The 24,134-nt window shown below is 43.5% G+C and overlaps 1 protein-coding gene across 1 annotated transcript in view; it reads left to right on the top strand.

Moving 5' to 3' along the window:
* Positions 1–3,943: 3,943 nt before the first annotated feature.
* Positions 3,944–24,134, top strand: part of gjd1b (gap junction protein delta 1b) — a 29,212-nt gene continuing 9,021 nt past the window's right edge. Inside the window, exons 1-2 of the mRNA XM_019861543.1 lie at positions 3,944–4,645; positions 4,805–5,026. Coding sequence (XP_019717102.1) covers positions 4,956–5,026 — 71 coding nt within the window. The 5' untranslated portion in view covers positions 3,944–4,645; positions 4,805–4,955. The remainder of the gene's footprint in view (positions 4,646–4,804; positions 5,027–24,134) is intronic.

Genomic DNA, 24,134 nt, shown 5'->3' on the forward strand with positions numbered 1-24,134 from the left:
AATGCACAGGGTTTCAGAAACAAATACACTCACGGGACAATCCGTTCCATGACCTTTAATCAAATTAAAATAAATAAAATAAAATTACATTGATATCAATGCACAGCTTCCGATGTCTTAATTTGGCAGTATTCTTATAAATGAGTTTTTATTTTCAAATTTTGTTGCATGCACAAAAATGTTTCTATTTTGCTGCCTTCATTTGCCTTTGAGAGTCCGATTGACATGACGCATGTGTGTGTGTGTGTGTGTGTGTGTGTGTGTGTGTGTGTGTGTGTGTGTGTGTGTGCGCCACCCTATAATGTGATACTGCCTGTTTCTGTAAGATATTGTAAAAGTATTTCCATTATACAGTGGATATGAACAGTGAACAGTCTACACCCCCCTGTTCAAATGCCTTGCTTTTTTTGAAAGAGGTGCTGAAAAATTAACATCCGACAAAACGCGGTCGCACAAATGTGCACACTCTCTTGTAACCAGGATGTGGCTGTGTTTATAATCAACCAGGGGCTTAAATAGGTTTTATGGACAGTGAGGGCTTAGCCCCCAGGAGATGCACAAGATGTGAACAAATCTAGAAAGCACATTTCACAAGCAGCTAACAAAGACTAATTGTACTGTGTCAAAGTTTAAAATCAACATTCAATTTCAGTTATTTCAGTCCGTTTTTTTTAATCCAGTACACATCCATGCATCCATCCATTTTCCGATCCGCATTATCTTCACAAGGGCGGCGGGGGGTGCTGGAGCCTATCCCAGCCGTCTTCAGGCAGTAGGCGGGGGACACCCTGAAGTGGCTGCCAGCCAATCGCAAGGCACACAGAGACGTGTTCAATCAGCCTGCCATGCATGTTTTTGGAATGTGGGAGGAAACCGGAGTACCCGGAGAAAACCCACGCAGGCCCGGGGAGAATATGCAAACTGCACACAGGGAGGCCGTAGCTGGAAATGAACTCTGTAACTCTGCAGTGTGAGGCCGAGGTACTAACCACTGGACCACCGGGCCGGTGTGCAACATATAGTGGATTTTAAAAAAGTCTAGACAACGCCGTGCAATGACACTCATTGTGATATAAAACAAAAAATAAATAGCCTATGATAGATCACCCATCCATTATTGAATCGCTTTATCTGGATCGAACCCACGACCTCTGCACTGTGAGGTCAACGCGCTAACCACTGGATCACCGGGCCACATCCAGTACAAAAACATACATACAAAAAAAAAAAAGAAAATATGCATACATTGTTACAGTATATGCAAAACTGTATGCAAAATAGCATCACTGTATTGTCACAGGGGCAGCCCGGTAGTCCAGTGGTTAGCACGTCGACTTCACAGTGCAGAGGTACCGGGTTCAAATTCCAGCTCCGGCCTCCCTGTGTGGAGTTTGCATGTTCTCCCCGGGCCTGCGTGGGTTTTCTCCGGGTTCTCCGGTTTCCTCCCACATTCCTAAAACATGCATGGCAGGCTGTTTGAGCACTCTAAATTGTCCCTAGGTGTGAATGTGAGCGTCGATGGTTGTTTGTCTCTGTGTGCCCTGCGATTGGCTGGCAACCGGTTCAGGGTGTCCCCCGCCTGTTGCCCGAAGACAGCTGGGATAGGCTCCAGCACCCCCCGCGACCCTAGTGAGGATCAAGCGGTTCGGAAAATGAATGAATGTATTGTCACAAAGTAAGCCAATAAATAAACAAACAAAAAAACGTACCTTCTAGGAGTTAATAATGTAATGAATATCACATTAAGAGCTGAAATTGCCAGCGACCTGATGGGTTAAAGCATCAATGAATGCAGTCTGTTTTTTTAAGGCTGGCAGATTTCCTCTTTACTCTGTTGTGACCCCCGTGACTTTGGCTCACAGCACAAAAAACGTTTGCTCCGAAATACAATTAAAGTTATAGAGATCACAATTTGGCGCACATGTGCCTTATCTGTTGAAGAAAAATTTTACTCAGTGATGTTTTAATTCAGTAACAAAAGTAAGATTCAATTGGTAGTGTAGAAAATATGTGTGACATGCTAATTTGTTTGTGTCTCTTTGTAAAAATTACTTTCTTTAATAACGTTTTAGGTACTTCAAGTCGATGCACCTTGGTTGAAATGATTCGTATTTCATATCGATATTGAGTTTCACATGATTTGCTGACTGTCTGCATCACAGATGACTTTATTCTGTGAAAACCTTTTGATTCACATTCTGACATTCTGCTTTTAGGCAGGAGCTAACTCATTTTTATGAACAGCGGTCCTGAGGACTTTCATGAAACACGTCCATCCTTCACGTTCTCCTGCTCTCTTTTCTGCTTTTAATCATCGCTCCGTGTGCAAATAAGGCAAGCAATAGTGTAGTGAGGGCGCAGACTTTTATATGACTGGACTAACAATTGTGCTTTCTCGCTCTAGGCAGAGGTGAAGCCACCGGCGGCCATCTTACGCTGCCAGATTTAAATCCGTGAGTACCGTAAGTGCTGCAAGGCAGGTCACAGAGAAATCCTGGACTGTATTTAAAGTAAATAAGCATATTTTCGATATGACAAGGGCTCTTTGCCTAAGACCAGGGTTTACCAGCCATCCTCGAGGGCCCCTATTCTGCATGTTTTAGATTTTTCCCATCTCCAACTCACCTAATTCAAATGATCAAGAGCATTTATCGGGGTTCTACTGATCTTGCTTTGTGATAGAAAACAGTTTTCAAATGATTTGGCACAGTGGGTGACTGGTTAGTACGTCACAGTGCAGAGGTTATGGGTTTGAGTCCGAGCCTCAGCCTTCCTGTGTGGGAAAAACGGTTTCCTCCCACATGACAAAAACTTGCAGAATAAGTTAATTGAACACTCTAAATTCTCTTTAAGTGTGATTGTGAGTGTGAATAGTTGTCTATGTGTGCCCTTTAATTTGCTGGCAACCAGTTCAGGGCAGGGTGTACCCCGCCTACTGCCTGGAAACGGTAGGGATATGCTCCAGTAGGCCCGCAACCCACGAGAGGATAAAGCGATTCAATAATGGATGGGTGATTTATCAGAGGCTATTTTTTTGTTTGTTTTATATCACAATGAGTGTCATTGCACGAGGTTGTCTAGACTTTTTTCTATCCACTATATGTTCTTCAGCGACCCGGTGGGCCAGTGGTTAGCGCCTGGACCTCACAGTGCAGAGGTCCCGGGTTCATTTCCAGCTCCGGCCTCCCTGTGTGGAGTTTGCATGTTCTCCCAGGCCTGCGTGGGTTTTCTTCGGGTACTCCAGTTTCCTCCCACATTCCAAAAACATGCATGGCAGGCTCATTGAACACTAAATTTTCCCTCGGTGTGAGTGTGAGCATGAATGGTTGTTCGTCTATGTGTGCCCCTGCGATTGGCTGGCAACCGGTTCAGGGTGTCCCCAGCCTACTGCCCGAAGACGGATGGGATAGGCTCCAGCACCTCCGCGACCCTTGTGAGGATAAAACGGATCGGAAAATGGATGGATGGATGGATGGATGGATATATGTTGTGCAGTTATTTCCATTCTCTATATATGAATCCTTTTTTGCCAAGCAAAATGTATTACATCAGAGAGTATAGACACTTCAGTTACATCAGAGCATCCTCAATGTAAATGACTCCAAATCTTAATGAGCGCTGCTAATTTCATCGTCATTTCACACACAGTCACGCTGGTCAGCCAGTTACTCACTCACTCATTCCAACACATTTTCTCTCTGTCTCACACTCCCCGTGTGCCTGTTCAGTATCCTTGCATAGCCTCGTTGTGGCTCTGGAAGTGGGTAAACAGCAAGCGTTGTCTTTGCAGGGAAGCAATGATGCATGACACAGTGTGAAGGAAGGTGATGAGAACAGACAGAGACAAAAAAAAAATGATTGTGATGAGGAGAGTGTTAGTTGACAACGGTGTGATGTGGCTGTTTGAAATATTTTATAAATAATCGTGTGTGTGTGTGTGAGGGGGTGCTTGGGGGATAAATACGGTGATGAAGAGTGAGCGAGAGGAGGGGGAGGAGCAGAGAGATGAATCCTTTCTGTAATCCTCTAGACACACGCTCGGTCTGGCTGCCTACTAGCTCTGAGAGCAAGAGAGAGAGCGAAAGCGAGTCAGGTGGAGGGTGCAAAACAGAAGAACCAAGTGAAAGGAAGATGAGGTGAGGAAAAGAAAAGGGAGCTGTCTCTTATTAAGAGAAACAGAGAGATAGAGCAGGAGGCAGTGTGGTACAGTACTTGCACGACTTGAAGTGGAGCAATCAGAAGAAGCGGAGAGAGCGGTTGAGGGAGCAGGAGTGGAGGAGACTGTGTTGGAGGAAGGCAACAGGATGATGCTTCTCTTCTCCACTGCCTGAACCACAAGCAGGAGAGTAGGAAGGACTTACTCCAGCTTGGATGAGAGGAAAAGATGAAGAGGATGGGAGGGAGATGCATCTCTCTTTTCATTCAGGATCACATGAGCGTGTGGACATGACCCCGGTTCGGTGTGACAAGCTGCTCTCATCGAGTGTGTGGAGACAATGTAGTTGTGCTCGGGAGATGGATACACATTGACACTAATTGTGGCCGCTTCTTGAAAATCATCTGGAGGCAAGCACCGGTCCGAGTGTGTGATTAGATGCTGGCAGGTGCACTCCAAGGAAAGTGTGAAGACCCTCGTGGACAGCAGGTACGGACGGATTTAAAACGTGCACGCGCACAACACAAGCACCATTATTTTTTAATTTGAGTACGTTCTCGGCGTTTCAAGTGCATTCGTGGTTAAACCCTAGAGATGAAAAACAAGCAGATGAGCTATTGTGTCAAATCAGTTTCTTTGCTTTTTCAGGTTCACAACAGCACATTAAGTTGTACTGCCTCAGTGACACCCTCAAGTGCACTCGAAGAAGAGACTCGAACACCAACCCTGGTGTCTTTTTGAACGGTTGGCGGTCAGCCTTCTCACCCCATTCCCCGGTGTATGCCTCCAAACTGCAACCATGGGAGAATGGACCATCCTCGAGCGCCTTTTGGAGGCCGCCGTGCAACAGCACTCTACTATGATAGGAAGGTGAGAGTCCGCATGGATTAATATCAGCACATTCGGAACAAATCACTTCGCGCATCCTCCCAAGAGCTTGTGCTTCTTATCCTTAGCGGGTAGCGTGTTCAATTGCAAACGTACTTGTTGCATGTCCTGAGCAGGAATCAAGTCCTGCTTCCCGTTAAGTGATTGCTGGTCCAGAGGGGCTGTTGGCAGAGCCAGGGGGGCTTTAGCTTCTTTAATCCCCTTGAGTGACACGATGGAAGATTTAGGCAAACAGGAGAGACGCTATTAGCCCGCGCAAAGGCTTTGACTATCGCTGCTAGATGGGCGGTGTGAGGACATCTCGCCTTTAGAGTCCAACGCCCGCCTTCATTCACGTTCTCCGCTGTTGTCATACTCCACTGCCTCTCCTTCTCTTCACACGTGCGCACAGCAGTTGTCCCCCTTTTCCAGTCACTCGATTATGTCATTCCTAAATATAACTAAAAACGAGTCACTTGAGTAAGGTCATGAAGGATATGATTTATGAATTCAACTACATGCCGCAATGTCTTGTACTTTACTTTGAATAACTTGTTCTTGTAGGCCGCAGAAAAGGACATTATTTATGAGTGCGTTTAGCCCCATGGGCGCATCAGCTCAATAGTCAGTATAAAACACAAGTTTACAACTCGTCAGGGACTTAGAGTATTCCTGACGTCGGGGTTTTCTTGGGTCATGTTTAAAAAAAAAAAAAAAAATCAGGTTCAGCATTGAGTCCTTATTAGCATGTATGAATTAGCACTTTAAATGAACTTCCCCTCCCGAAAGCAAAGTGACTCACTGTGTTTTAGCAGGAATCTTGAATTATTGAGTGAAAACATGCAAGGCGTTTTATGAAGTAACGTTGAGTTGAAGATGAGTATTTTGCCCAGAGTGTAATATGTTCTCGAGTCTATTCATGAAACAGAAAAATGGGCTGCGCTCATGTAACCCGTGTTTGTACATTGGTACATCTTCCATATTATATTGACAATGATGTAATGAACCAACCCGGTCACGCTTATTTGCATTTGCATGTTATTATTTCACTTAGGCCGGGGGTCGGCAACACGCGGCTCCAGAGCCGCTTGCGGCTCTTTAGCGACATCTAGTGTCTCCCCGGAGCTTTATAAAAAATTTTGAAAATGGAAAAAGATTTTCATAGTAGGCTAATACTGTATAGCTCAAATAGATATAGATACATGTTGCAGCTCCGAAAAAGGAGAGCTGTGGTGTTGTTTTTTTAAAACGTACACTTTATTTATGCTTTTAACAGTCTCGACAAACACAGACACGTCTGCGTCCGACTCCGTGCCTTCTTTCTTCTCGTTCGACTCAAGAGGTGTTCAAAGACAGCCTCAGAAAAACGGAAATCAATGATCAGTTTACTGACACTAAGAAAAGCGAAAATAATGCACCAAAACAAAAAACAAAAAAAAATCAAGCGAGGAAATTACAAAATAAATTCTATGGGGGCGTTTGTGAACACACAACAAAGGAATGAATAACAAAAACAATTCTGAGACAGTCCAGTCTCCTACATACATACAGCATGTGTTTCCTTCATTGTAAGTTTTATAGAAGGCTTTTATTTTTTCGCGGCTCCAGACATATTTGTTTTTTGGGTTTTTTTTTGTCCAATATGGCTCTTTCAACATTTTGGGTTGCCGACCCCTGATTAGGCTGTGAAAGTCAAATATGACCTGTTGACGGTTTTACTTTGCTGCTCGTGTTGTGTTGCCATGAGACGCCGGAGATACATTTGAATTGTGACAATGCCGCAAGCGCTCTCTGAGACTGATACGGAAAAGAGATTGAAAGGAAAAGTTGTGAAGTAGTAAGAGCACAACGACAAATTGAGAAGAAACTCGAGGAACGTTGAGAAGCAAAAGAGAGTGAGAAGCTGAGCCGAAGAGCTGCAGAAGGCGACCGCAGCTGATGGAGAAATAGCCAAAGTGAAGGCAAAAGAAGCAAGGAGCACTTATTCGCAGATAAGCACGCAGGCACATGGCTACTATCTGCTGGGCGTTGGGAAGAAGCCAAGAGGACTGTCTCGTCACGAGATGGTGCTGTGTGTCGTGACCTCAGCGGGAGGCGGGGGAGGGGGGGGGCGCTCAGGACATCTGGAGGCAAAAATCCTCCCACAAATTTCTGCCGTTTATTTTTGTTGCCCAGATAGCCGTGATGTTACAAGAGCGGAACTTGAAATATCAAATCGTGACAGAGTGAAATAAGCACGGAATCAGTTACCTATGGATGATTAGAGCCATGCTGCGTTTATTTATTTTCTCCGATAGCACCGTCAAACCAAATGGGAATGAATCTGAAATATTTTTCAGAATAGATGAAGAGTTAAGTGAATGACTGAATCGTTTCTCGCTTGGGCCGGGTTGTCACATTTTGCCTTCATGAGATGACAGTGAGTCACTTAATAAGTGCTCATAAGAGAAAACTGCAGCGCTCGTGTGTGTGTGTGTGTGTGTGTGTGTGTGTGTGTGTGTGTGTGTGTGTGTGTGTGTGTGTGTGTGTGTGTTCAGCTAAAATGGGTTTCTGTTCAGGGGTTTTCAGCGTGTGAGGGAGAGCCCTTGTGTATTCACCTGTTACCCGTGATTTATTTCTGCCATTACTGGCTGCGGTCCAGCTGGAAATCGACTTCCACAGGACCACGTGGCATTCTGTGGGAGTGCGTTCCCGTCGGTACACAGGCGCCATTGAGGATAAGGATTCTCTATACCTAACCGCTGTCAACACATCACTCATGATGTCTCTATAGTCTTTTGCCCACTGGTCCCAGTCTCATTTGTGAGCCACTATTGGCCACCGTAGCACTGCGAAATATACAAATGTGTCCTCTCACTCAACGGATATTGATTTTCACTAATGACAAAGGAAGTGCAACGAGACAGAAGGTGCGGGAGACTGGCCTTTGAGCTTGTCCGTTTGCATTGCAATGGTACTCACGGCTCACTGCAAATGGAAGTGAAGAATGAAAGCGTTAAGAAGCTCAAGAAAGTTCAAGTCATAAAATAAGACATCACTACCTCAGAGAGCAGCTGTTTTTTTTTCTGTGCTCTCCCGCTTTGTGGGATTTTCTTCATTAAGTGTATTAATATGATCAGCTATCCCGTTGAGTTTCCATTAATTAGAGCAGATGACATAGTTATATCCATCCATCCATCCATTTTATGAATCGCACATCCTCACAAGCGTCACGGGGTGTGCTGGAGCCTATCCCAGGTGTCTTTGGGCAGTAGGCGGGGTACACCCTGAACCGGTTGCCAGCCAATCGCAGGGCACACATAGACGATCGCACATCGACCATCCGTGCTCACACTCACACCTAGGGACAATTTAGAGTGTTCCATCAGCCTGCCACTCATGTTTTTGGAATGTGGGGGGAAACCGGAGTACCCAGAGAAAACCCACGCAGGCACAGGGAGAACATGCAAACTCCACACAGGAAGGCTGGAGCCGGAATCGAACTCGGCACCTCTGCACTGCCGACACACTAACCAGTCGACCACCGGGCCGCCTTGACATAGTTAAAGTCATAACATATTTTCATTCAATTTCATATAATAAGATATAGCCGCTGTTTGTTGTTTGCAAATTAGGCGTTATACTCTAATTAGGGCAAGCCATTTACAATATTGCTGTTCGTTAATTAAGGCAAGGACCAAAGGCTAAGGCTAAATTTTGAAGTAAACAATACATTTAGCCTGGAGCAATTTCCTGTCCAGAGTGAGGCTTTGGTTGAGGACAACAATCTGTTTGTGTCTTTTTTGGTACACTTCTGTGCAGGTGATCAAGAGTGCGTCTGTTCTTTCTTACATAAGTGGCTTTTTTTAATCATGACATAGACTGACCCGCTCTGCCTACTGCATGTCTGCATGACTGAATCAAATGGGCTTCGTCACTCAGGTATAATCGTCCATCTAGGAAAGCATGCGTGCGTGTCTGTGGCACATGTCCTCTTTCAGCGGTCCTGGTCTACACCAACCTAAAACCAATATTAATCAGTGAGCAGTATTTACATGCGCCTCTGTGTGTGTTTGTTGATGGGCACAGCTCTGTCATCACATGACCTTTAGATCATTACATGCCGTTGTCTAGCAAATCCCTCCGAAGCACTCACTACCCCCGTGGAGTTGATGGATGATTTTGTTTGTATGGCAGGAAGCTGCTCTGGCAAACGTGAGCAGAGAAAGAAAAAAGACAAAGAAAATAAAAGGCACGACACCAGAAATAGGCTGCGCAATTGCAATAGTGTTTTTGAGTGACTCGTCACAGCAGGCCAACTGAGACCTTTGCCTTTCATTCATTTCATCCCTTGATTTTTTTTTCCGCTTTCACACTTCCTCCATCCATATGTAATCACCCCTGGGTAGCCGTGGGCTGTAATGTCACTGCCTTTACGGTAAGGCTGAAAGAAGCTTGTTATTAAAATGACCTAACAAGCTCCACGGGGGGAGATTATGAATCACGGGTGGGAGGCATTTTGTACTGTATCTGAGTATGCCCTACTGCAACTCATTTTAGTCATCCATCTGTAAGCATGTGTCAAAATATTTCAAATCTAAGTGTTTAGAATGATAAATAATTGAACAATTGCAGTTTTAATGGTGTGAACGGCAAGTGTTCCCAATATGAATGTGCTGGTAAGGCCCAATGTTGGATTCTGAAGAGTCCAGTTATTGTTACCATCCATCCATGCATCCATCCATTGATCCATCCATAAGGTTCTCGATGACTTCAAGTGTCTGTTATCAAGATGAAGACATTGCCAGTCAGCGTCCTCAATGGGCTGACCAGCTGTAAATCCTGAGATGAACACACCACCGTGAAAAACAACCCAACCGTCTTCCGAGATGAGGGATGTCATGATTGAACAGGTTGACTTTTGGCCAGCTTATATATCATTCACTGAGGGGCAAACATGCCACCACACTTGAGGCCTTCATGGCAGAAGTGATTTCCGTACATTTTTTTTTTGGTACTCTTGTAAATACTTGGTAGTGATGTGCACTGTATTGCTACCTGTATGTATACATTTTGGGTGTGTTGATGAGCATAAGATGACATCATTCTTGGAAATATGTGCTCACCCTTAAAAATGTCATATTTTTCTGCTGTAATGTTTCCCTGTAGTTACTTTGAATTTCAGTATTAATGTATAAAATGCTGGGCGGCCCGGTAGTCCGGTGGTTAGCACGTCGACTTCACAGTGCAGAGGTACCGGGTTCAATTCCAGCTCCGGCCTCCCTGTGTGGAGTTTGCATGTTCTCCCCGGGCCTGTGTGGGTTTTCTCCGGGTGCTCCGGTTTCCTCCCACATTCCAAAAACATGCATGGCTGGCTGATTGAACGGACTAAATTGTCCCTAAGTGTGAGTGTGAGCGTGCATGGTTGTTCGTCTCTGTGTGCCCTGCGATTGGCTGGCAACTGGTTCAGGGTGTCCCCCGCCTACTGCCCGAAGACGGCTGGGATAGGCTCCAGCATCCACCGCGACCCTAGTGAGGATTAAGTGGTTCGGAAAATGGATGGATGGATGTATAAAATGTTAAGAAAGCTCTTTCCCAGTATTTTGCAAAATAGCCTTTCGATGTGCCAATGCTCTAAAAGCAGAATAGCCCTTACCTATGCGTTTCAATGAGTGGGGTCAAAAACGACCCCAATCGAATAAATGTGTTTGATGCTGTAAACTCTGAGAAATTACTCTCATTTTGCTTGAAGATGAGTATTTTTACGGCAGTTTGGTCAACAGAATAATTGTTTAATTTTTGGCATGTTGATTTATCACATTTCCGCTCCATTGCATCCTCTTCGTCTGATCTTGAGTTAAAGTATATGATCAGGTCTACCTCTTCCTGCGTCGTTTGTACAGCAAGTTCTCAAGGAACCCAAGCTGCCACGACACTCGAGATGAGAACATGAACGCTTTTGTTTTGATTGGCACACAAAAATATGAATGCATGTGAGCCACACATGCGCACAGACACACGCTTGATATCAGTGAGTAATCTCGATTACTAAACGCTACTTTCATAGACAGCAAAACTGTTGATCTTGATTTTGATGCTTGAGAATTTGTCAGACACCGAGGGTTTTTTTTTTTCTTTTACACGCCCCGGTACATCTGACAATTTGATGGCTCAACGTAGACTGAACTTAAAACCAGCTGGAAACTGATCTAAGTTGTGGCGCAGGTGGTGTAGTTATTTCCCGAGGTGTGCATCGTCATTCGGTGAATCCGTCAGTGAGCTGCCGGCATTATTTCAGGCCGGTCGAGTCCATCCATGTTGTTGCCGACAGCCAAACGGTATGGAGAATAGAGATACCACGTCACACACAGGTGCCGCCCACCTAACACCCAGACAAATACAGAAAAAAAAGAAAGCTGTGTTGTGTACCTTTCAGTTCCACAGAAGTCAACAGCTTGCGGCCCATATCGTGTTTGTTTCGCCAATCACCACGCTCCTCGCTGTACGTGTGCATGTGTGTGTGTGTGTGTGTGTCTGTATTTTATTTATTTTCTTTATAGATATCTATCTATCCATTCCAGCTGCTGCGAACCTTTTTTGACTAAGAGAGCCATGAAGGCAAAATATTTGGAAATGTATTTCAGTGAGAGCCATATAATATTAAAAAAAAAAAAAAATCCTCCTCTCACTCCTCGGGTGGTGTCCGTCCGACATTCAGCTCGGGTCCTCTACCATGCACACCATTAATGTGAATGGTTTTCCGTTCCTCACTATTGCTAAAAATCCAGCCGGGTCCATACGTGGAGTTGCTGCTGGCGAGCTTGCACCCTGCTCAGTAGCCTTCTCGCTTCCTTTCTGGTGTCTCCCGCAGCGTATTTTAACGCGAACGTAGCATGGCGCATGTCAAAGTGCCGCTTTACATTCGACCGTTTCATCGATGGTATTTTGTCATTGCAAATTAGACACACCGCAGAACCTGTTCTCTCCACAAAGGCGAATCCTTTGGTCCATTCGTCCTCAAGTGTAGCATACTCGTCATCTTTTTTTCTTTTCACCATCTTATTCGTCGAAGGATTAGCTTTGAGCTAATGACCGAGCGGGCTGATTCAAAAGGGGGCGTTTATCTGTTTCCCGGCCAACGTGGGCCAGTATCATCCAATTAAAATCATGGATAATTGCTCCTCCAGCCAACTGCAGCCCTGAACAGGACATGAGCAATGAAAAATCGATGGATGGATTAAACAAAAGAAAATATTTTGTTTTATCTGCGAGCCAGATGCAATCATCAAAAGAGCCACACCTGGATCGCGAGCCCTAGTTTCCCGACCCCTGATCTATACATGCATATATATTATTTCTTCTTTATTTGTGCTTGACGTGGTAATTACATTCTTGATGCTGAGTGGCTGTCCCTGACAAGGGACACACTGGACCCACGTGGGTCGGCCTGAAATACTAACGGAAACAGTCATGGAATGCCCACCTCTGGTTAATTCATCATTCTATTGGATGTTTGTATGGCAAGCTTAAAGTACAACTGCTGCCCTGCACATCTTACTGCATCAGTCAATCGTTTGTTCATACATACCTGTGCTGCTCCGTTATAGCAATAACTCTCATATGAAGATAAACAAGGATGCGGGCTCGAGCTTTGATTTATTTTTACTTAACCTTACGCTGCTCATTATAGCAATAACTCTCATATGAAGATAAAAAAAGGATGCGGGCTCAAGCTTTGATTTATTTTTACTTAACCTTACGCTGCTCAACTCGTGTCATTGGCTGCATCTTTACACTGCGGTTTCTCATGAAGAAGGATGTATCTAGGCTATTAGAACAATGAACACATAGGACTGTATGGGCTCTATTTTCGTACACAGAGTGTGTGCGCTCGGGATAAAAATTGCCGCATCTTGCTTTTTGTGCTGGGGCAAGTCTAGTTTACCATATTTGGGAATTTGGCAGACTATGCTATATGTTAATTTTCTCGAACGGGCGGTGTATTTCTGGGCCCATCCTGGCCATCGCAGCCAGTAGCATCATCTCCAACCATTCGTCCCCACCCGACCCCCGCTATCGTCTCCCCCGCCTCAATGATTACGTTTCAGCATGTGACTGTTGCAACCCATTGACGACATTTCAGCACATGATCAGACACAACCTCCCAGCAAATACCACACCCTTAGACAATTATTTTTGGCAAGTGACGGCTGCCATCGATGACTATTCCCGGGCTAAATTATGCTACGAGCACGTTCCTGCTTTTGACAAACGAAAAGCAAGTCTAAGTTGTGGCGCAAAGAGAGTAATGAAATGTTGGTGAATATGATCAAGGCAAAGGCAGAAAATTCTGAGCTCCCCAGATGTGTGCGGTGGATATCATCATATTTCATTCTTAAATATGACTATCCAAATATGATAACAGCGTGCATTGAACCTTTGAATCATTGTAGAAATCAATTCATTGAAGGCATTAATGTCTAACATTTTAAAAATCATCTCTCCAAGTGGCCACTTCACAGCGGACAACTTTACATCATCAAGTGGAGATTTTCTTGCAGATCCTGATAAGCATACTGTACATTGCGCAAGTCAGTTCTGCTTACACCATGTAGACCACGTGCCTCTCCTGCACAGAATTTAAAGGTAATCAGAGGAGCCAGTGTGTGTGTGTGTGTGTGTGTGTGTGTGTGTGTGTGTGTGTGTGTGTGTGTGTGTGTGTGTGTGCGTGTGTGTGTGTGAGACACTTTCCTTCGAGGCAGTATCATCTTTGCAGTGTGACTGACTCAACATGAATAATAAATGCATACAACCTGAAAACCAAAAACACAATAAGAAAGGAGCCATCTGATTAGCAGCGTGGTTACTATATTTAATCACTATACAGGGTCAAAAAACAGACAAACTCTCTCTCTCTCTCTCTCTCTCTCTCTCTCTCTCTCTCACACAAACATATCCAGAGTTATATGAGTGCTTTCACACCTAGACACACTAACACTTTCTCTCACACAAAATCCCATTTGCAAGCTCTTCAATTAAGCACTGAAGTTGCAGGAGTGTTCTGGGCAATATGTTACACTGGCACTCCTACCCAATTATGGCGAGTTTTTTTGGTGGCAACTGCAATAATGAGACGGATATGTTTTGGTTTGCAGAACTTTCGATTCAACAGCAAACCTTTGCTGTTGGACGTCTTTTAAATTGAACATGCTTTGTGAATGACATAAGACATGAACCAAGTAAATATTGTCCATTACTTCTCATACAGTATGAGTTCTAATAACATTTTAATGAGCCGATACTCATGTGAATACAGTACAGTGCTGATCAAAATGCATTTGCTGGCTGCCAGGCAGAGCAAAGGTTTCTATAGCGCCCAAATGTAAGTCTATTTTAGCCAAACAGAATCCTCACTTCTGGAAAAGGCTCAGTGAACGGAATGAGAAATTGTGCAGTGAAATACTCCTTAAGTATTGAGTAAAGTACAAAATAAACTTGAACAAAAAGGAAACAAAAGTACTTCCATCACAACACACCCTCTACACAGCCACCTGCCTACCTTGCATTTTCTGATCAGTCCATATTTTATTCTTGTACTGAATGTTTGCATTTACATTCCCATTCAATAAGTAAGGGTGAATTAAAATAAAACGTGAAGTGATGGTGATGCCAGTTTGGACCATTTATGGTTAAGAGCTGGTGGTAGATGAACATACTTGCTTTTGGGATGAATGTGTGTGTGATGGAGGCTCCCTGCATGTGCCAGAGCAGCTGATTTGGGTTGGAGTTTGGCACGGGAGAAGTACAGTGGGTGGGGAGTTGGCAGGAACACAACACTCTTTACTCGGGATTGTCCAAAACCCACAATTTTAATCTGGATTACGCCCATCATTTCCCTCTATCTGTGTTTCCCTCGTCAACCCTCCCCCTCCCAGTTTGCCTCCCAGGCTTTTGCGCTCTTTCCCTTTTCCGTTGCTCTTTCTCCTGCTCCTACTTCAATCTCATCCCTACCAGCAAAACCCGAAACTAAGAACCCAATGGCTGTTATGTTTCCATGGTGACACATCATGTCACTTCTTGTGCTTGTCACGTGTGCCATTGATCTACTGTGAATGAGCTCTGTGAAGTATATTTTAGTGAGTCTATTTTTGGTGTCTGCGTTTCTATTTTTACCTCTACTTGATCCCTTAATCTGTTGCCAAGGTAACTGCAGCATTTATCTTCACAGAGATTGTGGTGTACAATGTTGCTGAATGTTTCTCAGAAGAAAGCCCCCCTTTATTAATCTGCAAGCCATTCATCATTCAAACAATACCAGTTTTGAGCCATGGTATAACTCATTTAATTCGCCAACAAGTTCGGCTCATTTCATTTTGCTGAAACCCATCTGGTATATTCACTGTTTTATAATGTATTTATAGATGGGAGTGTGGGTACATTCATGTTACTTACAATAGTTGTTTGTCAGTGACGGAGCTAAATAATGCCAATCGACTCTATTTTGGTTGACTGGTGTAAAAAAGGGGAGTCACTTAATTTTTGGGCCAATGCAAGTCTACTCTCGCGTGTTTGGGACCACATTGCGCCCAACTGGGTGTTTCGGTGCACGGTGTTGTCTTGCCTCCAACTCATCTGACATTTTGGTAGCAAATAGTTGTCTACGCTTGGCGTAGAAACTGGCACATTGTGATTTTCTTGCCGGGGCAACGGTCTAGTTCAACGTGTTTATGAATTTGGTAGACACACTATGCCTCACTGGCTGTTTATGCCTCGTCCCCCACCGCATCTGCAAATTTGGTTGCAAATAGCAGACTAAATTGGCAGCATGATGGTCGAATAGTTACCAAACAGTGCAGAGGTTAGGAGTTCGATTCCGGGCCCCGGCCATTTTATTTGGAGTTCGCATGTTCTCTCCGTGCCTGTGTGGGTTATCTCCGGGTACTCTGGTTTCATCCCACATTCCAAAAACATACACGATAGCTTAATTGAACACTATAAATAGGTGGGATTGTGAGTGCAAATGGTGTTTTATCTATGTGTGCCCTGCCATTGGTTGGCAACCAGTCCAGGGCGTAACCCGCCTCCTGCCCGAAGTTAGGCGGGATAGGCTCCAGCCTAACTTCGGGCAGATGATGGATGGATGGAGTAGACAACATTTTAGATGGGCTAAAAGGAGGTCTATTTTGCAGTGCAAGTGGTCCAACGCGCTATTGGTGTATTTGATCGAGGCGGAGGTCGACAGATTCGTAACTCTGCGGATGTGTGTGGTGGACGTCATTTTATTTCATTCATAAATATGACACCAACATGCATAGAGCAGTTCCTCTGAATTATCAATTGAACTGATAATAATCACCATTGTCTGAAAAGATATTTTAATAGCACCCTGTGTGGCCACCTGGGAGTGGGCTTCCACAGCGATGCAACCCCCCACCCCCCGCCCGCCCCCCATTGTCCCCATCGACGTACAATGTATTAGGTGCACGTTGATCGGCTGATCCATAATAGATTAATCTGAATGCTGAAGGGGCATTCTGCTGGGATAGAGGGGGCTTATCCTGCGATAATGGTCCCTCCACATCCCGAATATGAAAGTATTTTGGGTTATACACAGTATAACTGAGCCGGAAGACTTGATGGTTTTCTGTTTCCGCAATGTCAGTTAAAGCACACTCAGGTGTGCGCTACGACTTCCTTGAATTTGACGCAAATGAGGGATGCCGCCGAAACGTGTACTTCCATCCCCCAACGGTGCACAAAGGCGCAAATGTCTCATTACACCTAATTCTACTGCCATAAAGTCTAGCAAAATACCAAAAGAAAGAAAACCCCACCAAGGCGCACAGTTCGACTTCGCTTTGCTCTAGACTTGTGCCCGGAATCAAAGTAAGGCCCGGAATATTCGGTTGCACAAATAGACAATGCAAGTATATGATGATAAATAGCATTATTAACAATCTGTCATGAGATACATGAATTGCGATGCTGCTCTTTGTCCTATTGTTCACGATGCCCCAATAAAGGCCTTCTAGCTGACATATTCATCCATTATCCGAGCTGCTTATCATCATGAGGGATGCAGGCATCCCGCAGCATATCCCAGCAGTCTTCAGCCAGTGGGCGGGGCTCACCAAAAGAACCAGATGAATTTCCAGTATTTAAGTCAGGGCATCGTGCCCCAGGGTACACACTGAACTGGTCGTCACTCTGGGTGCTACTAAATGATCAGAATGAATTTTTGGTATTTGTTGTTGTTGTTGTTTTTAATAGCAAACAACATATTCAATAGAGCCTAAGTGTGATGCACCAAAAGAAATAATTAGGTCGTTCAACATAAAGCTCTTTGTTGAGAGTTGGCATATGCCAATGTATGTTTCATAAAATGAAGCACAAAGGTATAAACTGCCCAAGACATATATCAATTAAATTGAAATTGAAATTGTTACAACTTAACAGTATGAGTTCTTGTCACTGAACATGTTGTGTGCCAACAGCCAAATGGGGGTTTTCATAGAGGCCAGTGTGTATGTTTAAAAAAAATAAAAAATAAAAATAAAAACACATCCGATTAAGTTTGAATACCTGTACCTTTTAACTAAGAATCTTCTGTTCGGAGAAATTTTTGCCTCTGATGACATAGTAAGTTATGCTGGATCATTTTATATCTGATTCCCTTCAGGTACTATACAATGTGAAATATTTAACATTTGACATCCCAAACCACTGTGGGAATTGTGGTTGGATGACCAGTGATTTGAATTGTAACACAAGTGACGACTTACATGGCACTTTCACAACCACTCCAGGTGCAAGAAAGCACTTCACACGCCAATTTAGTTGTGTGTTGGGTTTTATGGTTGTTCGAAAGCACACATTGTTTAGATATTTGTGGTTCTTAACGTTTAATGCATTGATGGAGTCTTTTTCAGTCCCCTCTTAAAAATCCTAATGTGTCAATGCTCTTTGAATGCACCCCCAGACACACACGTGCACACACGCGCGCGCGCGCACACACACACACACACACACACACACACACACACACACACACACACACACACATCGTGGGATAAAATAATGAATAGCATTGTCCATTTTTCAGTCCAGTACAGTAGAGTGCTACTTTTGTAATCAAAAATACAGATTGTGTTTGTCGAGGAGGTGGGACATACTCATGTCATTGTATTGCGTTGAGATGACATCGTCAGTCTATTTACCGCTGTATTACAAACAGCTCTTACCAAATAATTTGGGGCAGTGGAGTTCCGCCCCATTAAAGTTACAAACATAATAGCACGCAATAAAACTCAACTTGAGTCGTATTCGATTTTGTGCAGGTGTGTATTTTGTATCGTGTCTAAAATAATGAATACAACTGACGTCATCTGAGCAAAGGAGATGATTTGGAATACCTGATAGGAAACCATTTTAATTAAAGTTACCAGAGGTTTAAGAGCCCAAACGGTTACACTAATGCTAAAATAACTATTCCTGGTCGGCATGGAATGTAGTTTTATCCGTCTCTGAGGGGATTGGGTGAACATGGCAATGTCAGACACAATCGGCTTTGTGACGCCCTGCGACATCTGGGAGAGTTTGTTTTTCTGTGATTAAAAAGTATTTGCATGCACATGTGACTGAAGAGGTGTCCTTACCTTGTATCAGATAAATAGTCAGCCTCTATGACCGAAGTACACTACATTCTTCTATGCATTTGAGTGCAGTTGCGTGTGTATGAGTGGCGCATGCCCCTTAGGAAGAAGGTGGCCATGCAGCATAAAGGTCTGACGGCAGGAGAGAGTGCAGCCACCTCACCCCTTCTGTTACTGGCCTCAAGCCTCGGAACATCCCTGTGGGGCTTATGAGTGTGTGTGTTTGTGTGTGTGTGTTTGTGTGTGTGTGTGTGTATGCTTGGATATAGCTTCACGCCAGATGACCTGCTGTGAACTATGAGCTATTGATAAACCACAGCAGGATAGTCTCAGAGTGAAGCTACAGTATTCTCAACTTGATATTTGATGGAATAGAGATGCGATGTATTGCTATTTTGTGTTGGAATGACCAATTGCATACAGTCAGACGCTGAAATAAATTCATTCAAATGACACAACTTTATGCAAAGGTCTTCTTTACTGGCCAAAACATTAACAACCTGAATTCTAATACGGTGTTTGTTCCATGAAATAGTTTTAATTTATTCCCAACAGTCTGTTCTCTTCTTTTCAATCTTTTCTCTAGGCTGCACTGCCTTCAGTACGTATAAGTGGTTATTTATTGATTTATTCATTGCGTATCTAGTCAGATTTCAAACACTACGTGCTGCCTTGTCCATCTAAAGCTCCGCGTCTACAAAATCTGCCAGTACATAAATAGAGTGTAACACAACTTGAAGGTCTTCTGCAATGGGACGGGAGAATATTTATTCCTTGGCATCTCAAAGTCTCTGCCCACAACTCTCCTCAAGCGATGCCATTTGATTCATTTACCAACAATTGCCGCCATGTCCTACCTGTTTATAATGCTGAGAAACAGAGGGAGACTCTGTAAATCATTTTTATCCAAGAGGAGGATTTGCAATTGTTTTGCTGACAGAGAACTATTATCATTAAACTTAATCAAACCTTTATTGAGCGGTGTTATGACACGAACGCTGACTCTGTATAGCAGGCAAGGCCACAAATGTGCTCCAATGCTGCCCGACGTCCATGGTTCATCCATACAGAAGCTCTGACAGAATTGTAAAAAACGTGAGGGACCTGATCAGAACATGGCAGGCCTAGTTTCACAGAGATGAAGAAGGCTGATCTACGACGCGGACACCATATTATCACATGCTCTGCATGGAAAACGCCGTTAAGATATGCCACTATATCCACTCTTCATAAAACAATTTGGTAAAGTGTAAAAAAACGGACATTGTGGTTGCGACAGTCATTTTTTTTTTTTTTTTCCATTTACTGATTACAACTTTTTGCAATAAGGATGTAGACACTTTCAAACCAGATGTATGACAAAAATTCAATTTTAGATATGGACAAAATATGGACATACATGCACAATATGAGCTGTACATATACGTAGTTTTTGAGTATACATTTTGCTGTGCATGTATATAAGATCCACTATTCTAACCAAACATAACGGGTTGGAAGCAAACAAAATAACCACATACTGTATTTTTTTTCCCCAATAGAAAGGGATCTCTTTCATCAAAATTGCAATTCAAAGACGGCACAAAACTGCTGAACGGCAAGCCACCATTGCAAAAAGTCATTCTGTACATTTTTTTTCCACTCACTCAAAGTTTTAACATTATTTAGGAACTATTTTTCTCCTTCGTTCCAAATCCAGCAACCATTCTTAGGCCGACTCATGTTGTAGTATAGGGCAAACCTAAAAAAACCTAATGTAAGTACAATCAAGATATGTATGCCATCTAGTGGTGATCAGTGATATTCCAACTTAAACCTAAAGTCAACCCTTGCAAAATGTATGATATTGTATTGTGTTGTATTTTCACCATTCGGCACCTGCGCGTTTGCACTTTCAAGGACTCCCCCCCCCCCCCCCCAAGATTTCTTCAGATTTTTGATTGCCCATTTTACCGCCCGTTTTTTTGTGGGAATGTTTCAATGTTTTTAATATTAAAAAGAAAATTGAACCAGAGACACAATGACGGACAGAGAAGGAGAGGCAGAGCTGAGCAGGGAAAAGGCAGAGCTTAGTCGAGAGGGAGCAGGTTAGTGATGAAGGTTAAAGGCGTGAGTCTGAAAAGGATTAACGGATCCACCATAACACTCAAGAGGTTTAAATCACTGTCAAGTGCTGCCAACAAAAAGAAAAATCTCACGTCGTAGCGCCACCACTAAACTCAATGCCTCATTCAATTTCTTTTGAAAAGAGCATCATTATCTTTAAGCTGTATCTCATTATTAAGTTTCCAGCAAGCTTTCGAAATAAATTATGGATGAAGTAAAATCAGGGCAATAGAGCCTATTTTCCCTCCAAATCTTCAAAGCGTCTTCAACATTGCAGTCAACCGGCAGCGTACGGCTCGTCCAATAGAACTTCAGCAAAAGCAAGCTGTTTCAGTTTACTTTGCTGCTCGCCGGCACACTTCTCTCTCCCCTCATCTCCTTTCTGCTCCTTGCCTGTTGCCTTGGTAACTAGCAGAAGGATGTTGAGTGGAGGGGGGTATTGAAAGGATGAGAAACCAGGGGAAAGGAAGGAGGGGGGGGCAGGGGGTTGCGATGGGGTTTCTGGGTAAGGAACCTCAGCTGCTCTTCTTCCATTTCATTTCCACAATCACGTCTTCTTATTTCTCACTGTCAATGACTTCCTCCACTTTGCCTCGACTTCGCAGTCTTATCCGATTTCACCGCCCTCTTGTTCAACACTCACTGAAATTTAGCCTTGACACATATGGTGTGGTGTGTAGTTTTGACAGTTTGCAGAACTGTACAACATCATAATAAGCGGCGCGTCTATTGGCTGGACTTTAACAAAACTATATGTTGTCCATTATTAGAAGCAGCTTTGCACATCCAGAACATTATACATGATGGTTGAGAAGTCATTTTGCCCTTGTTGTTTTTTGTTTTTTTTTTCGTTTTCAAAATGAACCAGCGCGTTTCAATACAAAATACATTTGCACAGTGACTTCCTCAACACCCCGTATAGCGAAGCGGGGGTCGCAGGGGATGAATAGACGGTATATACAGTCGCATGGCAGAAACCCAATTGCTGCACTTGCTTTACGTGTGTGCAATGCGTTGGTGGTTTTTGCATAATCCCCAACGCTGGCTGGCGTGGTCACACAGGCAAAATATTATTCAAAAGGAACAACAAACAGCGTCTGCTGGGAGCAGAGGGTGTGAGCGTGCTGAAACCTGCTCATAGGAATCTAAATTTGAAGAAAGCGAATGCGCGGAGCAATGAATCGTGGTTACTTCTTGATTATTTATGGGAGTGAGAATCTGTGTTCAGTAATTTGTGTATGCAAAAACAAAAAAAAAATTCTATAACATAAGCAAGGATTAATTGCACAATTTGATTTGAAACTAATACAGTATTTATTCAGAAGGGTTTCTTGTCTCCCTCCAATGTAGATGTTAATTCAAGGCTCTCCTCTGACAAATGGGGGACTGGGTAGGCGGGGGTTTTACTGTATGGGTTAGGATAATCTCAAGCTATTTGAATGCATTAACAATGAAAAAAAAAACCTAATGCAAGAATCCTCCCTTGGCCCAGTCACAGATTACATGCAGTGGGTTTGCGTGTTGAAACTATTACATAATTCATTCTCTGTGATGAGATTTTCTTCCATTGCTGGTTTCCTTACTGCCCCCCTCGATGTCTCACATACTGTCCTGGCACCGGCAAGTTTGTCTTTTAATTTAAGGAGATGTCGTCGTCTCAGCCGCACTGGATTTTTTTTTTTTTGGGTGACTTTATAATCTTTTGATCCCAGTCTGGAGCAGATTCATTCTTCAACGCAATTTGATGTCTTTTTTTTTTTTTCCTGAAACCGGCGAGTGGAAATCGTTTGTAATCACCATCTAGTTGATTTTGTATTGCTTGTGATGAGACACAAAATGTTTTTGTGTTTTATGCCGCATAATTGGGAAGTACCTGCACCAAGTTTCTTAATACAGTCATGACTACATGCATTTGACTCAGCATGACTTAGATTTGTTCTTGGTTTTGCTGTTCGGTGCTTTCTACCGTCTTTATTACCGATTTGCTTTACTGTTTGTTGTATATGTTAAATTGCTCCATGTACAGCACTTTGTATGCAGCGATGGCTGTTTGAAAGTGCTCTATAAATACAGTTGAGTTGAGTTGAATTGAGATGACAAAGAACCCCTCCCAGCCACCCACCCCCATTTTTTTTTTTTTGCAGCCCCTTTACTTTTTGTCTTGGCAGCTCATCACAGGTGGAAAGACTGGCATAAAAAAATGCCCTCATATTTTTCCACTTTAGAGGTCATGAGTGGTCTGTCGTTTTGATGAGCCGCGCATGTCAACTGCGTGCCCTCACGCGCTGCAAAGGATTACCTCCGCCCTGTGAATCCACATCTGTGCCACACAAGACTGGCAACACGACTGTGATTGGTAGATTTCCCTTCACACTTCCAAATTCAGCCCAACTGTTATCTGACCTGGGTTCAGTGGACAGGGCCTTTTCCTCAATTCACATTTAACAAAGTAGCAATACAATTGTATTCATGTACAGCAGGATCGCTACTAAAGAAAAGTACTATATTTTCTTTGATAGTTTGATGTACTTTTTTTCCACTGTGTTATTCTCTTCCTGTGGGTAATGCATTTGCGGGAAATCAACAAACAGCAAAATTCAACATTTTTACATGAATTGTACAATGTTATAACTTAACAAGAGATTCCTTTGTTCGCAATCATATTATCATAGATCAACTGAGTGTTCCCAGGTCATGCAATATGTGTGCAGGCACTTGTTGGGGGGCAGAATTTCTCCCAAGCACCATCAAAAACACCAGGCATGCACCAGTCACACTCACGATGTGATTTCCTTGGCACCTTTTCCTTGGGTGGAGGACTTAGCTGCCCCAATTATCAGGGAAAGCACAAGGAGATCAACAGGAACAGCCAGACTATTTCACCCACAAACACAAAGGAAACTCAGTACCGCTTCACAATAAATGCTTAGTTAACACCAAATTCCACGCCACAGCCCCGTTTGCCTGATTAATTTTGTTCTCCAAATTCAATCGTTGTTAAATTTTCTCCCAGTTTATCACTGTGACAAAGTGCGGATGGGTGAGGGTGCTGAGACCAGGAGGCTCAAAGACACAGTATGCTTCCGCTCGCAGTCTAACCACAGATGTCAGCACATTCAGCCTTGCCGATCGCATTCTGATGTCAACTCTCACATTTCCCACGTTTGGGCAACGCTTTCTGCTACAGCCCTGGCAGAGTTGAATGAAGCTCCCTTGCTGGGCTCAGCTTCAGAGTCAGACCCTTTGAGGGGGAACGCTCAGTGCCACCATTAAGGTTTAATTAGTGTGACACGTGCAATGTCATGAGAATGTGATGTCCATCAGCCTTTCCTTCCCGCTTTATTTACTGACAAAACCATTTATTCGGAAGTCGT

The sequence above is a fragment of the Hippocampus comes genome, unplaced genomic scaffold (assembly GCF_001891065.2).
Source record: "Hippocampus comes isolate QL1 unplaced genomic scaffold, H_comes_QL1_v1.1 scaffold122, whole genome shotgun sequence".
In the NCBI taxonomy this organism is placed as follows: domain Eukaryota; kingdom Metazoa; phylum Chordata; class Actinopteri; order Syngnathiformes; family Syngnathidae; genus Hippocampus; species Hippocampus comes.